Source organism: Tursiops truncatus, chromosome 19, assembly GCF_011762595.2.
Source record: "Tursiops truncatus isolate mTurTru1 chromosome 19, mTurTru1.mat.Y, whole genome shotgun sequence".
NCBI lineage: Eukaryota > Metazoa > Chordata > Mammalia > Artiodactyla > Delphinidae > Tursiops > Tursiops truncatus.
The window spans coordinates 14,199,817-14,213,066 of record NC_047052.1 but is presented as its reverse complement, the minus strand read 5'-3'; the positions used below and the strand labels follow the sequence as shown (position 1 = coordinate 14,213,066).

Here is a 13,250-nt window from a genome sequence, read left to right as displayed (position 1 = left end):
ACTTCCTTGGTCCAAGTCATCAGCGTTTCTCAGTGGCCCTGGTGCGTCAGCCTCCTAACTGGCGCCTCTGCTTTCTCCCTTGCCTCCTATAGTTTAGTGTTGACACAGGAGCCAGAGTGACCATGAAAATAAATCATGTCACTTCTCTGATGATCTCCCCCCTCAGTGGCTTCCTTTGACACAGTAAGATCCGAAGTCCTTTTTATTGTGGCCTCCACCTGGCCTCACCTGTTTCCCCAGCCCCATCAACTGTTCACCCCCTTCCCTCATTCTGCCCAGCCCCAGTGACCACATTTCTGAGCATGCCCGGAACTCTCCCACCTCAGGGCCTTTGCACTGGCTGTTTCCTCCATCTGGACTCCCTTCCCCAAGATGGCAGCAAGGTCCACTCCCTCACCTCATTCACATCTCTTCTTGAATTTCACCTATTCAGAGAACCTAAAATAGTGCCTCCCTCCCCTCTTCCTACCTCTTTCCCTTGTTGAACTTTAGAGCACGTATCACAACTTTATGAACATTTTAATCTATGTATTGTCTTTTTCACCTTAGAGTATAAGCTCCATGAAGGTACTCAACAAATACTTATTATTGAACGAAGGTGCCCATGGGAGTGGCACCCAAACTGGGAAGCCAGGGAGGGATTTCCAGGGGAAGGGGCAGTCCCTTTGTTGCTGCTGCCAAAGGGGGTGTGTGGGCCACACGTTCAGGGGTGCACCAGATACACAAAAGGGAGGCTCCTTGTGGGATCATGTGTTCCCCGAGGGTCAGGGCCATGCCCTCTCAGTGCCACCGAGCCTATCCCCTATGTCTTTGTCTTCCTTCCGTCTCCCCATGCAACCTGTGGTAGAAAGTAGTTGTCAGGAAAATTATATTATTGACAGTTTGCTTGGGGAAAGAACTGCAGTGGTCCAAACCATTTTGGGTTCTTCCCAGTGACCTGGCACCTTGTGGATTTGACCAGCCTGCTCTCTCGGCCCTGAGATGCAACTAATTCCAGCTAATCGAGTTAGTTGTATGACACTGCTCTCTTCCTTGGGACTTACTAACTGGACTTGGTGTTCCTGGGCATTTTCCTTTTTCTTCATAGCCTGTTTCTGCTGGTCTTTGTGTTAGAAGGTGAGGCTGTTGATAGAGTTGCCTGGAGAAACTCAAGACAAGAGAAAGGTGCTGGACCTCACAGGGGTGGGGCCGTTCCTGGGGTGGTCCTGGGAGGCTAGGGTAGAAGACAGGTGTCCCCCTCCAAAATACAGAGTTAGATGGGTTTGTGCCTGGCTTTTGGTAATCTTTCCAAAGGGAATTTTGTGAATGGAGAATGTACCCGGGAGACAGTTGCCTTTAAGTTTGAAATCTCTGCGTCTGCATGGGACTGCTCTATTTTGGACTTTGGTCTCAGGTCCCAAGGCTCTATGTGGAATGGGAAATTCCACTCAAGGGCATGGAGCTGGGCTAGGATCTTCCGCTGAAGGGTTGTGTGTAGAGCTCACCAGCTCCTAACGCACCTGTGAGTCAGGCAGCAACAAAGTCTGGTGTCCACAAGAGAGAAAGAAAAGGGTGAAATGAATCCCAGATGCCACCCCACGCTCCCTGTCACCCCAGCCCCTGTTCCCCTGGCGTGGGCTCCTAACACAGGAGAGAGTCAGCACAGCCCTGAGGACGGCACGGCACTGTGATGGCCTTAGCATCACCCTCCCCTCTCCCTTTGTCTCAATAGACGGATACCTGCATTCACAATGAACTAAACCGGCTTCTGAAAGACCAGGTGTCCCTGACGGCATGAGTTTCCCCTTCTGCTGAATAGAGATCGTGCCTGGGAGAAAGGGCTCCCAGGCCCTTTCCCTTTCCAGCAAATCTGGGTCCCGGAGTTGCAACCAGGTAGAAAAGGACCCACCTCTGCCCCTGCATGGATCCCAGGCTGTGGCAACCGCTCCACCCCATCTTGCCTCGGGGGCTTTGAGGGGAAGCCCAGGCAGAGCAGTGTGTGTCGGGAGGGCAGGTGTGAAGCTATAGACTGGGCTACAGCGCCTCATCCTGGGGGATGCTGGCCGAGGACACCTAGGGATGATAGGGTGGGGGGCTGCGCTTAGTGGACAGGAGATCCCCTGGTAGGATACATAGGGGTGGCAGGGAAGTCGGTATTAGGCAGTGCAACAGGGCCTCGTGGGAGCTGGTGGCTGGTTCCCCTTCCCCTCACTCCGTTTCTGTCTCTTTCTCTCTCTCTCAGTCTCTGTCCTTCCTCCCTTCCTTCTTTCCTGTGTTTTTCTCTGCATCTTCTCTCCACTACTCTCTGACTCTCCCGGGCTCTTGGTTCCTACTCTTCTCAGCATCACTTCGGGCTTGGTTTTGGATCGCTGTCGTGCCACCTCTCGCCCCCAAAGCTGTATCACCACCCAGCTTCAATGCCACACATTCTGCCTGACAGCCCTGGCTCTCAACCTCAGATTCCAGGAGACTCTTAGGGGCCCCGCCTGGACCAGATGTCCACTCTCGGCCCCGTCAGCTGTGGGCAGGCAGACAGAGGTCAGGTGGCTCTCCGGCTGCAGCATCCAGGGGGTGAACAGGACAGGCTCTCTCAGAAAGGGGCGTGGCTGGGAAAGAAAGGAGGCGTAGATTCGACCCACAGGGCTCTATTGCTCCAGGTGAGTTCCTGGTTATTGAATGGACACGTCCAAAGTGACTTAACGTCTTTGAGCTTTAGTTTCTTCATCTGAAAATCGTATCCATCGCAAGGATTGTTGCGACGTTAAATGAGGTAATGTCAAAACAGTCAGTATCTGATAGCATTAAAAAAAAATCAGGTATCTCTCTGTTCTAGGATCCCAAAGAGTTCTGTGCACCCAAAGGCCATGCTGGCCCTATACCAAGGGGCATCTGATATGTGGCTGTGGGGCAAATTGCATTTCGAGGGGGAGAAGTTAAGTTCGTGGTGCCTGGAACTCCTGGGTGGAGGTCCCCCCTGCTGGGTGGAGATCACCTCGTCCCACTGTTGCCACAGGCCATTGGTAGCCCTACTGTAAAGAATGTGGATCCAGGGAATTCCCTGGCGGTCCAGTGGTTAGAACTCCGAGCTTCCACTGCAGGGGGCTCGGGTTCAATCCCCAGTCAAGGAACTAAGGTCCTGCGAGCCGTGCGGTGCGGCCAATTAAAAAAAAAAATGTGGATCCAATCCTCGGGATTCATACCCTGGCTTTGCGCCGCCAACTGGCCCTAAGACATGGGGCTCGTTACTTGACCTCTTTAATCTTGAGTTTCCTCATCTGTACGCTGGAGACAATCACAGCACCCCTCTCAAGGGACTAAGAGAGATACGGCAGGCAAACTGTTTTGCATAATACCTGGCATTTAGTAAACTTTCAATGAACTGATAACTGCTGTTATGATTTCAGAAACGTGGAAACAAACATGGAGCAGAGAAGTGACAGGCTGATGGAGAGAAGGCAGTGAGTGGCAAGGGAAAGTACAGCGTCCCGGGGTCCCACACCCTTGCTTCTAGCGGTTATGCCCCAGTTGGGTGGTCCCCTCACTCTCCCCACTCACTCGAGGACAGGCTCTCTCTTTGTCAGGGACTAGCGGCAGAGAGAAAGTTGACCACTCAGCCAGAACTGGGAGAGCTTCCACAGGAGAACATTTCCTTTTTATTGTCTGTAAACTCTTCTTTGGTAAACAAGAAACCCAAAGGGAAAGGGAGCACGCTGAGTCAAGGACAGGGCCGGTGCCCGCCACGAACAAGGAGCTCTGAGAAGACAGCTACACCACTAGCGAGGCGGGGCATGGAACCCGGGGGTTCGGGGTGGCTGGTGGCATGGGGGAGAGGCAGAGGGGAGGGTGCACTCTGTTGGACATAGAAGCCTAAATCATACAGCGAATGAGCTCATGCATCACAGCGAAGAGAAGGAGGGACTCCCCACCTGTGCCCCTGCCCACCTTCTGTGCGGTTGGTGCCCCTCTGCATGCAGAGCGCTGTGACTGGTCATCCAGGGTTGGGTTGGAGGGGGCCCCAGGGGGCCCGTCAGCAGCCCCTTCTCCGTCTCTTCTTTCCTGCTCTGCAGGCTGGGGTGTGTGCAGATGGCAGGGGCAGTGGGAGGGATGCTCAGGATCTCCGGGTCTGGGTGGAAGTGGCAGGGCAGCAGGGGCAGGTTTGAGGGGAGGTGGAGAAGCAGCCCCCATCCCCCCTTTTACATGGGTGGCTCACTGCAGAGGACAATCTCCAGGTCCTTGCGGTAGAGCCTCCCCGCCTCGGCCAAGGACATGACGCTCTTTTTGTAGCTGGTGAGCTGTTGGATGTTCATTTCCTAGGAGACAGAGAGGGAGAGGGTAAGAGGCTCAGCGGACGGCCCCACCTACACGGCCCAGCTGTTCATTCAGCCAGAACCTTTCCCTTATCCCATCTCAGTGCAAGTAGCTTAGAGGCACACAAAGCATGGGCCTTGGGAGTCAGAAAGCCCTGGATGAAAAACACTCTCCCTTTCACTTAGTGGCTGCATTGCTTTGGGGAAAGTATTCAACCTTTGCTAAGTCTCAGCTGCCTCATCTGTAAAATGGGTACAGTAACGAGCCTGCCTCATTGAGGTGTTATGATGATTCCGTGAGGAAATGAATGTAAACAATACTTAGCACAGTACCTGACACACAGCGTGCTCTCCAAACAGTAGCTGTGGTGACAGTCATTATCTGTGCACAGCTTCTCTAAATTCCTCTACCTCAGTGAGCCTCCCTTTACTCGAGCTGCTGGGTCCCTGCAGGTGAGGAGGAGAATGCCAGGGGCGCTCCCCAGTTTCGTCTTCAGGCCCCTTGGATCATGCTTCCCTAAAAGCCTCACCCAGCGAAACAAGGGATTCTAACTCCTTTCTCCTCCAGCGGCAAGCCTACCAGCCTACAGCTTGTTCACTGGCTCCTTGTGGCCTTGAGGGGCACTAAGACAGGTGACCCACAGACACATGCCCAGAGTCTCATACAAAATGGAGACCAACATGTACAGAACACCAACAGCCCACATGCCTTGTGTTGCCTTGGATGGAAATAGCCGAAAGTTCTGAAATAGAGCAAAGTCATCATCAACGTTGGAAACTCACTAAACAACCGTCTTTTTCTTTCCCTCCTCCTTCCTCTTCCTCCTCCTTTTGTATGGAACACGTCGGCAGATCTTTTTTTTTTTTTTTTAAATAGTTCCCCTTCCAGGCTGATGGGTCATTATCTCCATTCAGCTAATGAGAAAAGTGAGGTGTAAAGACTAAGGTATTGGCTAAAGGATGGGACCAACTCTCCAGCCATAAGGAGTCTTGGTCCCCTGAGTAATTCTTCACGTGGCTCACCTGCCCTCAGTGCTCCAAGGTCAGTCTTTTATTGCATCGTTTGGTGACATCCCCTCACGTTACTGATTCCTGGGTTTGTGCCACCACCCAGCCCCAAGGCACTTTGCAGGCATCTCTAGCTTTGAGGGGCATCTTCACTAAAGTTGTGAAGTTCCTGGAAAAAATGTCACCTAGTCCATAACACCAGGGTGTGCCTGAGCGACCTACCACTCAATTAGGAGCTAAGGAAGTGACCCCATATATCAAGCCCGAGCTTGACAAAACCCTCCAGTTCAGTGCGGCATCAAGAGTTTTAGCAGAATGGACAGAGGGGGCTGCTTATTTTCTGTGTCTAGAAGTATTGCTTGAAGCTGAGGATGGCTTTAGCAAGTTGCAACTGTCTTAGGACTGCTAGGAAATGTCGAAGTTTGAGCCCATCAGCCTGTCCCTCAGGAGCCTCAAACGTAAATCTGCTCAGAAACCGAATCACCGTCCGTGAAGGCACCATCAAAATGGCATACGCGGACTTCCCTGGTGGCGCAGTGGTAAAGAATCCACCTGCCAATGCAGGGGACACGGGTTTGAGCCCTGGTCTGGGAAGATCCCACATGCCACGGAGCAACGAAGCCCGTGCGCCACAACTACTGAGCCTGCGAGCCACAACTACTGAGCCCGCGTGCCACAACTACTGAAGCCTGCGCGCCTAGATCCTGTGCTCTGCAACAAGAGAAGCCATCGCAATGAGAAGCCTGCACGCGGCAATGAAGAGTAGCCCCCGCTCGCCGCAACTAGAGAAAGCCTGCATGCAGCAACGAAGACCCAACACAGCCAAAAATAAATAAATAAAAAATAAATTTATTAAAAAAAAAAAGGCATATGCATCTGCCATGTGGGCTCACCTAAAAATGGCCATTCCCCTCCCATCTCAGGCGCTGTTATTTACAAGCATGCAGCTCTCTCTACTGATTCATTCACTCAATCCCCATGTGCTAAATCTGGAGCTTAGTACAGGTGGAAGGCTCCCGGGTAAACAATTTTATTAATATCCTTGTTCTCTAATCTTCAGCGTTGTTTCCTAGCCCCAACCCCTGACTCTTTTTTGTTTCCACATCTCGAGTCAAGCTGTGTAGCCATATGAGTTGTCTTTTGTGGTAATCAAGAAAGAGCCTAGTTAGGTGATGACCAGGAAATTCGGGTCTCTCCCAAGATTTAATGCCTGCCTTCAAGGCCCATCAGCCTCAGGCATAAAGCAGGGTGATATGGAGAATAATCATGCCTCATTAATACAATTACAGTTAAAGATATTTTCCATTACGATGTGCAACATTCCTTGGACACATAAGGATGCACAAATAATTTTCTCCTAGAGTTTGGTGCCAGGAAAACGTCTGCTGAGTTCAAACACTTGGTGAGTACTTCCTTTCTTCCTAGGAAGTATTTGCTTATAATTTGTTTTCTGCCTCTTTCAAAAAGCAATTGTAGGTAGTGTAAAGCAAAAAAATAAATTTAGGGTGAAAGAAATGAAGGATGATATTCAGGATAAAGAAGTCGGAAGGCAGTTGGAAAGGGAGACAGATAGACTCAGAGGCTGTGATGAATTTTTTGCCCTGAAATTGAGCATTATATTTAGCTCTAGCCGGACCGCCCAGGCAGTTAGACAACGCAAGGAATTATAGAGCGTTCCTCATCTAATTAAAGAAAGCAGCAAAACCATTTTCTCAGAGAAAGACATTTTGCAGGAGGTGGAGGAAAATGCCGCCAAGACTCATCTCCCGGTTCCTGTAAAAAAGTCTTTTTTGTTGGCCATGTGGCTGACACTTCCAAGAACTGGGCCACATCAAAACTGCCATGGCCTCATAGCTGCGTTATTTCCATCAGCCAGCAGGCAGAAGAAACCCAAGTGTCTGCCTGTGAATGGACAGATAAAATGTGGGATAGACACACCACGGAATGTTACTGAGCCTTAAAAAGGAAGGAATTTCCGACATGTGCTACACCATGGATGAACCTTGAAGACGGTTACGCTGAGTGAAATGAGCCAGACACAGAAAGATAAATACTGTATGATCTCACTTATATGAAGTATCTAGAGCAGTGAGATGCACAGAGAAAGTAGAATGATGAGTGCCAGTGGCCGGGGGCAGGCAGCAATGGCTGCAGAGTTTCAGTCTGGAAAGATGAAAAAGAGTGCTGGATGGTGGTGACAGTTGCACAACATCGTGAATGTAGTTACTGCCACTGAACTGTTCTTAAAAATGGTTAAGATGGCAAACTTTTTTATGTGTACTAAAAGAAAAAAATCAGTCAATTCAACCAGAAGAAAACCAAACCAAAAAACTGCCGTTGCCTTGTTAGGCGGTGATCAGAGAGGAGCAAAACGCACTCCTCGGCCTTCCTTCCCACCCCCATCCCGCCTCCAGGACAGCACCCCACCTCCGGGCTCAGCCACTCACCTTCTTGTTTTTCTCATACAAATCCTTCAGGAGGGCGTCCAGCTCATTCTCATCAATGTAGCCACTTCCATCCTGGCGGGGAGCAGAGGGTCAGCACAGAGCCTCAGAACTCAGGCCCCATGACCCCCGACCACAGTCTAGCTTTGCTAACGGTCTTTACTCTGAGCAAAAGAGGTGCCCAAATAACGTGTCACTTCTGACTTTACCAGTCACTGCAGGAAAGGGAGGGTCCGGGGAAAACTGTTGGTAACCTTCCCTTCTGGTGTTTTTCATTTGCACTGAAATTGTAAGTGAGGTTCAAGAAGCATTTTGCTAACTCCCTGGGTGTCGAATCCCACAACAAGATGTCAGGATGAACACAGGCTATTTAAAGTTTACCCCCAAGGAAAACCATTGGAGTCACCTACACAGGGGCAGCTAAGGGAGGGGCGACATTGGTACGGAGGGCCTCTCACTCCCCACTTCCTAGGAAGACAGCAAGATTATGACCTGGCACCAGGGGAGCAGTACTGAGCACCTCCTCTCTTTGGGTACCAACAATGTAATCACACCCTAGTTCCAGGCATAACCCTCTTCCATGAGCTATTCTCTCCTATACTTTTAAGGAACCAAAACCTTGGGTCCCACAGGCCACACACTGAAGGACATTTATCTTCTCACACAGCAGAAGATGCTGCAGGGAATCCAAAGGGACAGGAAGAAACTGCATGGCTCAGATTGTCCGACAGCTCGTTTACGCCTAAGGACCAAGGCGAGCCATTCTGGTGGGGTGGGGCGGAGGGGGGCCTGGAACGGGCCTCCTGCTTTTCCATCCACACCGTCCTCTGTCTTACCTTGTCGTAAAATGTGAAGATTGCGTTGAACTCCTCCGAGGTCAGCTTCATGCCCTGGAAGGCCCAAGGTATTAAAGACAGAAGCCAAAGCCCTGCAGAGAGTGAGTGTGTGTGTGTGTGTGTGTGTGTATGCGCGCGCACGCGCGTGTGCTGAGGAGGGGTGAGCTCGGGTGAGGGGAAGTGGGGAGGAATTGAAGAAAAGCATGTGTGTGTGTGTGTGTGTGCGTGCACGTGTGCTGAGGAAGGGTGAGCTCAGGGGTGAGGGGAAGGGAGGAGGAATTGAAGAAAAGCAAAGAGGCTATTTTACCTGAAATTTAAGCAGGAAGTTTTCCTGTACAGGCAAGAGTCTGGAAAGAGAATGTTAGAGCAGCGATTAGGAGACAGAGCAGAAGCAAGAACAACTCGGACCTGGGGGGAGGGGATGCAGAAGGAGCATCTGTAGTTATGGAAACGATCTCTGAGCACTTAATAATCAGGTGTCAGTGGAAAGTTCTAAAAAGAGGGAGACGGAACGTTGAGGTGATGATGATCATGATTTGACCTAACTTTGATTTGTGCTTCAGGACACCTGACCTGTCACCTTCCCCACTGATTGATCTTGGCGATAGGGATGGTAGCACAGGGATGATCTGCAGGGATCTTGTGAAAAGTGATGCTGGGGTGAGTGAGGGCAGGCACTTACCGGGACATCTCCGAGAGGCCCAGTTTGCCGTCCCCGTTCAAGTCAAACATCCGTAGCTGTTGGGGACAGAAAGTGGTGCCTGGGTTATTTGCTTTGACTTTCTCTCATGTCGGACCTTGGCCTGCCATCCCCTGTACTGGAGAGGAAGGAGGATGGGGGAGTATGCGCATGCGTCCTCTGAGGTCACCTGGTGGCAGGGACCAGCATGGGCTGAATCGGTCACTGGGGAGACAGCAGGGACTTGGTCATGGCTCCCCTCCCCCTTTCTCAGGGACAGGGCCGCAGAAGACAGCAGACCAGCACCGAAGGCCCACCCTCTCCAATTTTATCCTCTCCTGGAGCTGTGGAGGCTGTCATGGAAACAGATGCTCCCGTCTTACACTGTCCCAGGAGCATCTGGCTGAGTGGGGACCTCAAGAGAGAGGGTGCAGGGCCCATGAACTAGCATCCCTCTTGCTGGCTGCCACTGGGAGTCACCTCTCCTGGACCTGAAGAATCAGCCAACTAGCGACCCCACAAACCCCGAATCCCACCGATTTGGGGCCCGTGTCCTGCACCCCTGGGGAGGAGGGATACTTCCAGCCACTCACTATGGTTTGGGTGTACTCTTGGAGCTTAGGTTCATCATATGGTCGGTTCGCCTTCTTCAGCAGGTCAGACAGAAATCCCTGGAATACCAAAGTCCTCTTCAGAGCTCCCAGTTCAGGCTGTCTGTCCCTGACTCACCTGCTCCTTCAGACGGTCACTCAACACTGTTTTCCGGGGCACATCATTTGCGTAGCTTGCAGCCCTCACAATTCCCTCACCCCTTAATGCTTGTGGAGTAACCCTGACGGGGGAGGGAGCTGCTGGATGCAACCTCACCCCATAGGCCAGGCAGTAGAAACTGGCTCTGGCTCCTCAGAGAGCCCAGGACACATGCTAAGCAGTGCCTGGGACTCCTTGGGTCCAGAGGAGTTTAGGGGTAGACGTGCAAGCGAGGAGGCCAGACTGCTGGAATGCCTGTCCTGGGCACTGACGTGCAGAGGAATGTGAACTGGTTGAACTCCTACAGCTCTGTGTTGCTGATTTCACATGGCTGAACATGTCTAACCATTCAGAGCCGGGCCTGAGTATCCCGAAGCAGACCACACACCTACATTCCTCACCCACCCTCTCCTCCCTCCCCAGGTTCCTTAAACCCACCACCACTTTGGTCTCAGGCCCATTCTCTGCGCCCTCCATGCCCTCTCCAAGGCTCATCTTACCTTGAGTTCGTTGGCTTCGATGTAGCCGCTTCTGTCTGTGTCATACTTCCGCCAAGCCTGCAATGAGAATGTCAACCTATTCACAAAGATTTATCCACACCTATAAGCTTCCCTCCATCTTCCTTTAACGGGCCAGGCCGGGTCTTGATATTCAAGAATATTACAATGAGATGGGGACATGGAGATGGTCTAGACCAGTCCCTTCCATGTCGCAGTTGAAGAGATAAGGGAAGGTGTCTTGGCCAAGGTCACAGAGAAGAAAACAACCCTGCTGGGACAAGGTCTCCTTACTGTAACTGGCTTCAGGGTCATCTTGTAACCAGGGTTATGGTTTTCTAAGGTGTTAACCAGGCAGATTTTTACCAGGGCCAGCACTATGATCTGTTGGATCCCATTTTTGCTGTGGGTATATTGGGTGTCCTTTTACTGTTCTGGAAGCTTCTCATTCTCCGCGTGGGAGTTGGGAGCAAGGGTAGGAACCCTCTGGAAGGGGCAGAAGCAGGCTTTGGTTACTCCTCATTGTACTGCGTCCTCAACCCCTCCACCACGATGCATGTGGCTGCCACGTCTGAAGGTGGAACAGAATTGGTAGTGGAATCAGTTTGTTTAGACTATCCCAAGGCCACTCCCCCATCTTTCTGATAAAAAACATCGCCCCATTTTTTTTTAGGAAACCACCCCTCTCTCATGCTCAGTCCACATGGTTCCGGAGGGGCTGATCCATCTCCAGAGGGAGGCATGTGATCTAGGCCTAGACAATCGGTCCATCACTGGATCTTGCTCCATACTGGTTCTGGGCTCTGATCTGAGTCCCAGTTATTCAGTACATGCACTGGGTCCCTGTGAGGGACCAGAGAACTGCCTGCTGACCACAGCATCTGGGGGATCAAAGAGAAGCAGAGTTTCAGCAGGTGATATGGGTCTGACCACCTCCTTCCTCTCTGTTCTGGCCATCTGAGCAGGAGCAGACATCACACAGGAGAAACAAGGAAAAACAGTTGGAATGGTTTAAAAATGTCCACCAATTCTTCACTTCCCTAGTTTCCCTCTCCTTGAATGTGGGCTGAACTTAGTGACTGACTTCTAATGAATAGAACACGGCAGATATGGCAGTGTGTGGCTTCCAAGCCTAGGTCATAAAGACATTGAGGCTTCCTTCTTGTTCTGCCTCTTTGATCACTCACTCTGGAGGAAGCCAGGTGCCACGTCGTAAGGACACTCAAGCAGCCCTATAGAAAGGCTCGTGTAGTGAGAAACTGAGGCCCCTTGCCAACAGCCACGTGAGTGCACCACCTTGGAAGTGCATCTTCCAGCTCCAGTCAAGCCTTCAGATGACTGCAGCCCAGCTGACATCTTGACTCTGAACCAGAGCCACTTGGCTGAGCTGTTACCAAATTTCCAACCACAGAAACTGAGAGATAATAAATGTTCGTTGCCTTAGGCTGGTAAATTTTGGGGGGTAATTTGTCACACAGCGATAGTTAACTAATAACAATGGTCCTGAAAAAATCTGGTCCTGAATGCAGCTGTCCTGAAACCCCAGTGTTTAACCCAGTCTATCTTGTGGGGAGGCGGGAATACCATGGTGGGGAATGAGAGTGGGTGTATCTGTGACAAACGGCCCAGAGAACCCTGTTTCCCTAATCCTTGGTCTATTTTGCTGCCTGATCACAGTTCTTAGATTTTCTTCCAAGTTTTCTTCCCTTGATTTTTATTTCCTTCTCCCTCAGCTCCAAACAGCACAGCTAGACACCAGCAACTCTTGATTTTCTGAAAGTCAGCAGGCGCTAATTCTTTTCCCAAATTTGATCTCCTGTCTCCTCAACTTCTCCACATCATGTCCCCCACTTTAAAAGAAGTTTTTATTGTGGTTGATTTACAATGTTGTGTTAGTTTCTGGTGTACAGCAAAGTGATTCAGAAATATATATATATATATATATACACACACACACACACACGCGTGCGCATATATATATATTGTTTCCATTATGGTTTATCACAGGATATTGAATATAGTTCCCTGTGCTATACAGCAGGACCTTGTTGTTTATCCATCCTATATATAATAGTTTGCATCTGCTAGTCCCAAACTCCCAATCCATCCTTCCCCCACCCCACCTCCCCCTTGGCAGCCACAAGTCTGTTCCCTGTATCTGTCAATCCATTTCTATTTCGTAGATAAGTTCATTTGTGTCATATTTTAGATTCCACATATCAGTGATATCATATGGTATTTGTCTTTCTCTTTCTGACTTAGTATGATAATCTCTAGCTCCATCCATGTAGCTGCAAATGGCATTATTTCATTCCTCCTTTATGGCCGAGTAATATTTCATTATATATATGTACCACACATTCGTCTGTTGATGGCGTGTCCCCCTTTTATTGTGAGGAGTGTGAGAATGTATAGATATTTTAGGATCTTTCTTCCATACCAGCAAACTAGGCTGTGTAATTCTCATGGTATAGTAGTGGCTCAAAAAATTTGATCCTGATTTTTTAAAAAGTTATGAGATATGAGCAAGTCCCGATAAAAAGGTAGATTTATTCTACGTACAACTTGGGTAAATGATTTTTGATTAGGGGAGAGTTCTTTCTTTGGGGAAAGAAAATGCCCGGCTCCATCAACATATCCCTTCCCATGCTCTGAAAGCCCGCCCTCGAGTAAGCACAAAGAAATATGTGCAGATTTTCAAATATGACGTCACCAACCACCTGCATGCCTTTAGTGTATGGGAATTTAGT

At 50.2% G+C, this 13,250-nt stretch overlaps 1 protein-coding gene across 1 annotated transcript in view; it reads right to left on the bottom strand.

Annotated features, from left to right (window-relative positions):
- Positions 1-3,600: 3,600 nt before the first annotated feature.
- Positions 3,601-13,250, bottom strand: part of CALB2 (calbindin 2) — a 28,920-nt gene continuing 19,270 nt past the window's right edge. The window contains exons 5-11 of the mRNA XM_033845043.2: positions 10,504-10,560; positions 9,847-9,924; positions 9,257-9,312; positions 8,882-8,921; positions 8,575-8,628; positions 7,742-7,813; positions 3,601-4,289 (exon numbers count right to left, since the gene is read on the bottom strand). Of these exons, the coding sequence (XP_033700934.1) occupies positions 4,173-4,289; positions 7,742-7,813; positions 8,575-8,628; positions 8,882-8,921; positions 9,257-9,312; positions 9,847-9,924; positions 10,504-10,560 (474 nt within the window). The 3' untranslated portion in view covers positions 3,601-4,172. The remainder of the gene's footprint in view (positions 4,290-7,741; positions 7,814-8,574; positions 8,629-8,881; positions 8,922-9,256; positions 9,313-9,846; positions 9,925-10,503; positions 10,561-13,250) is intronic.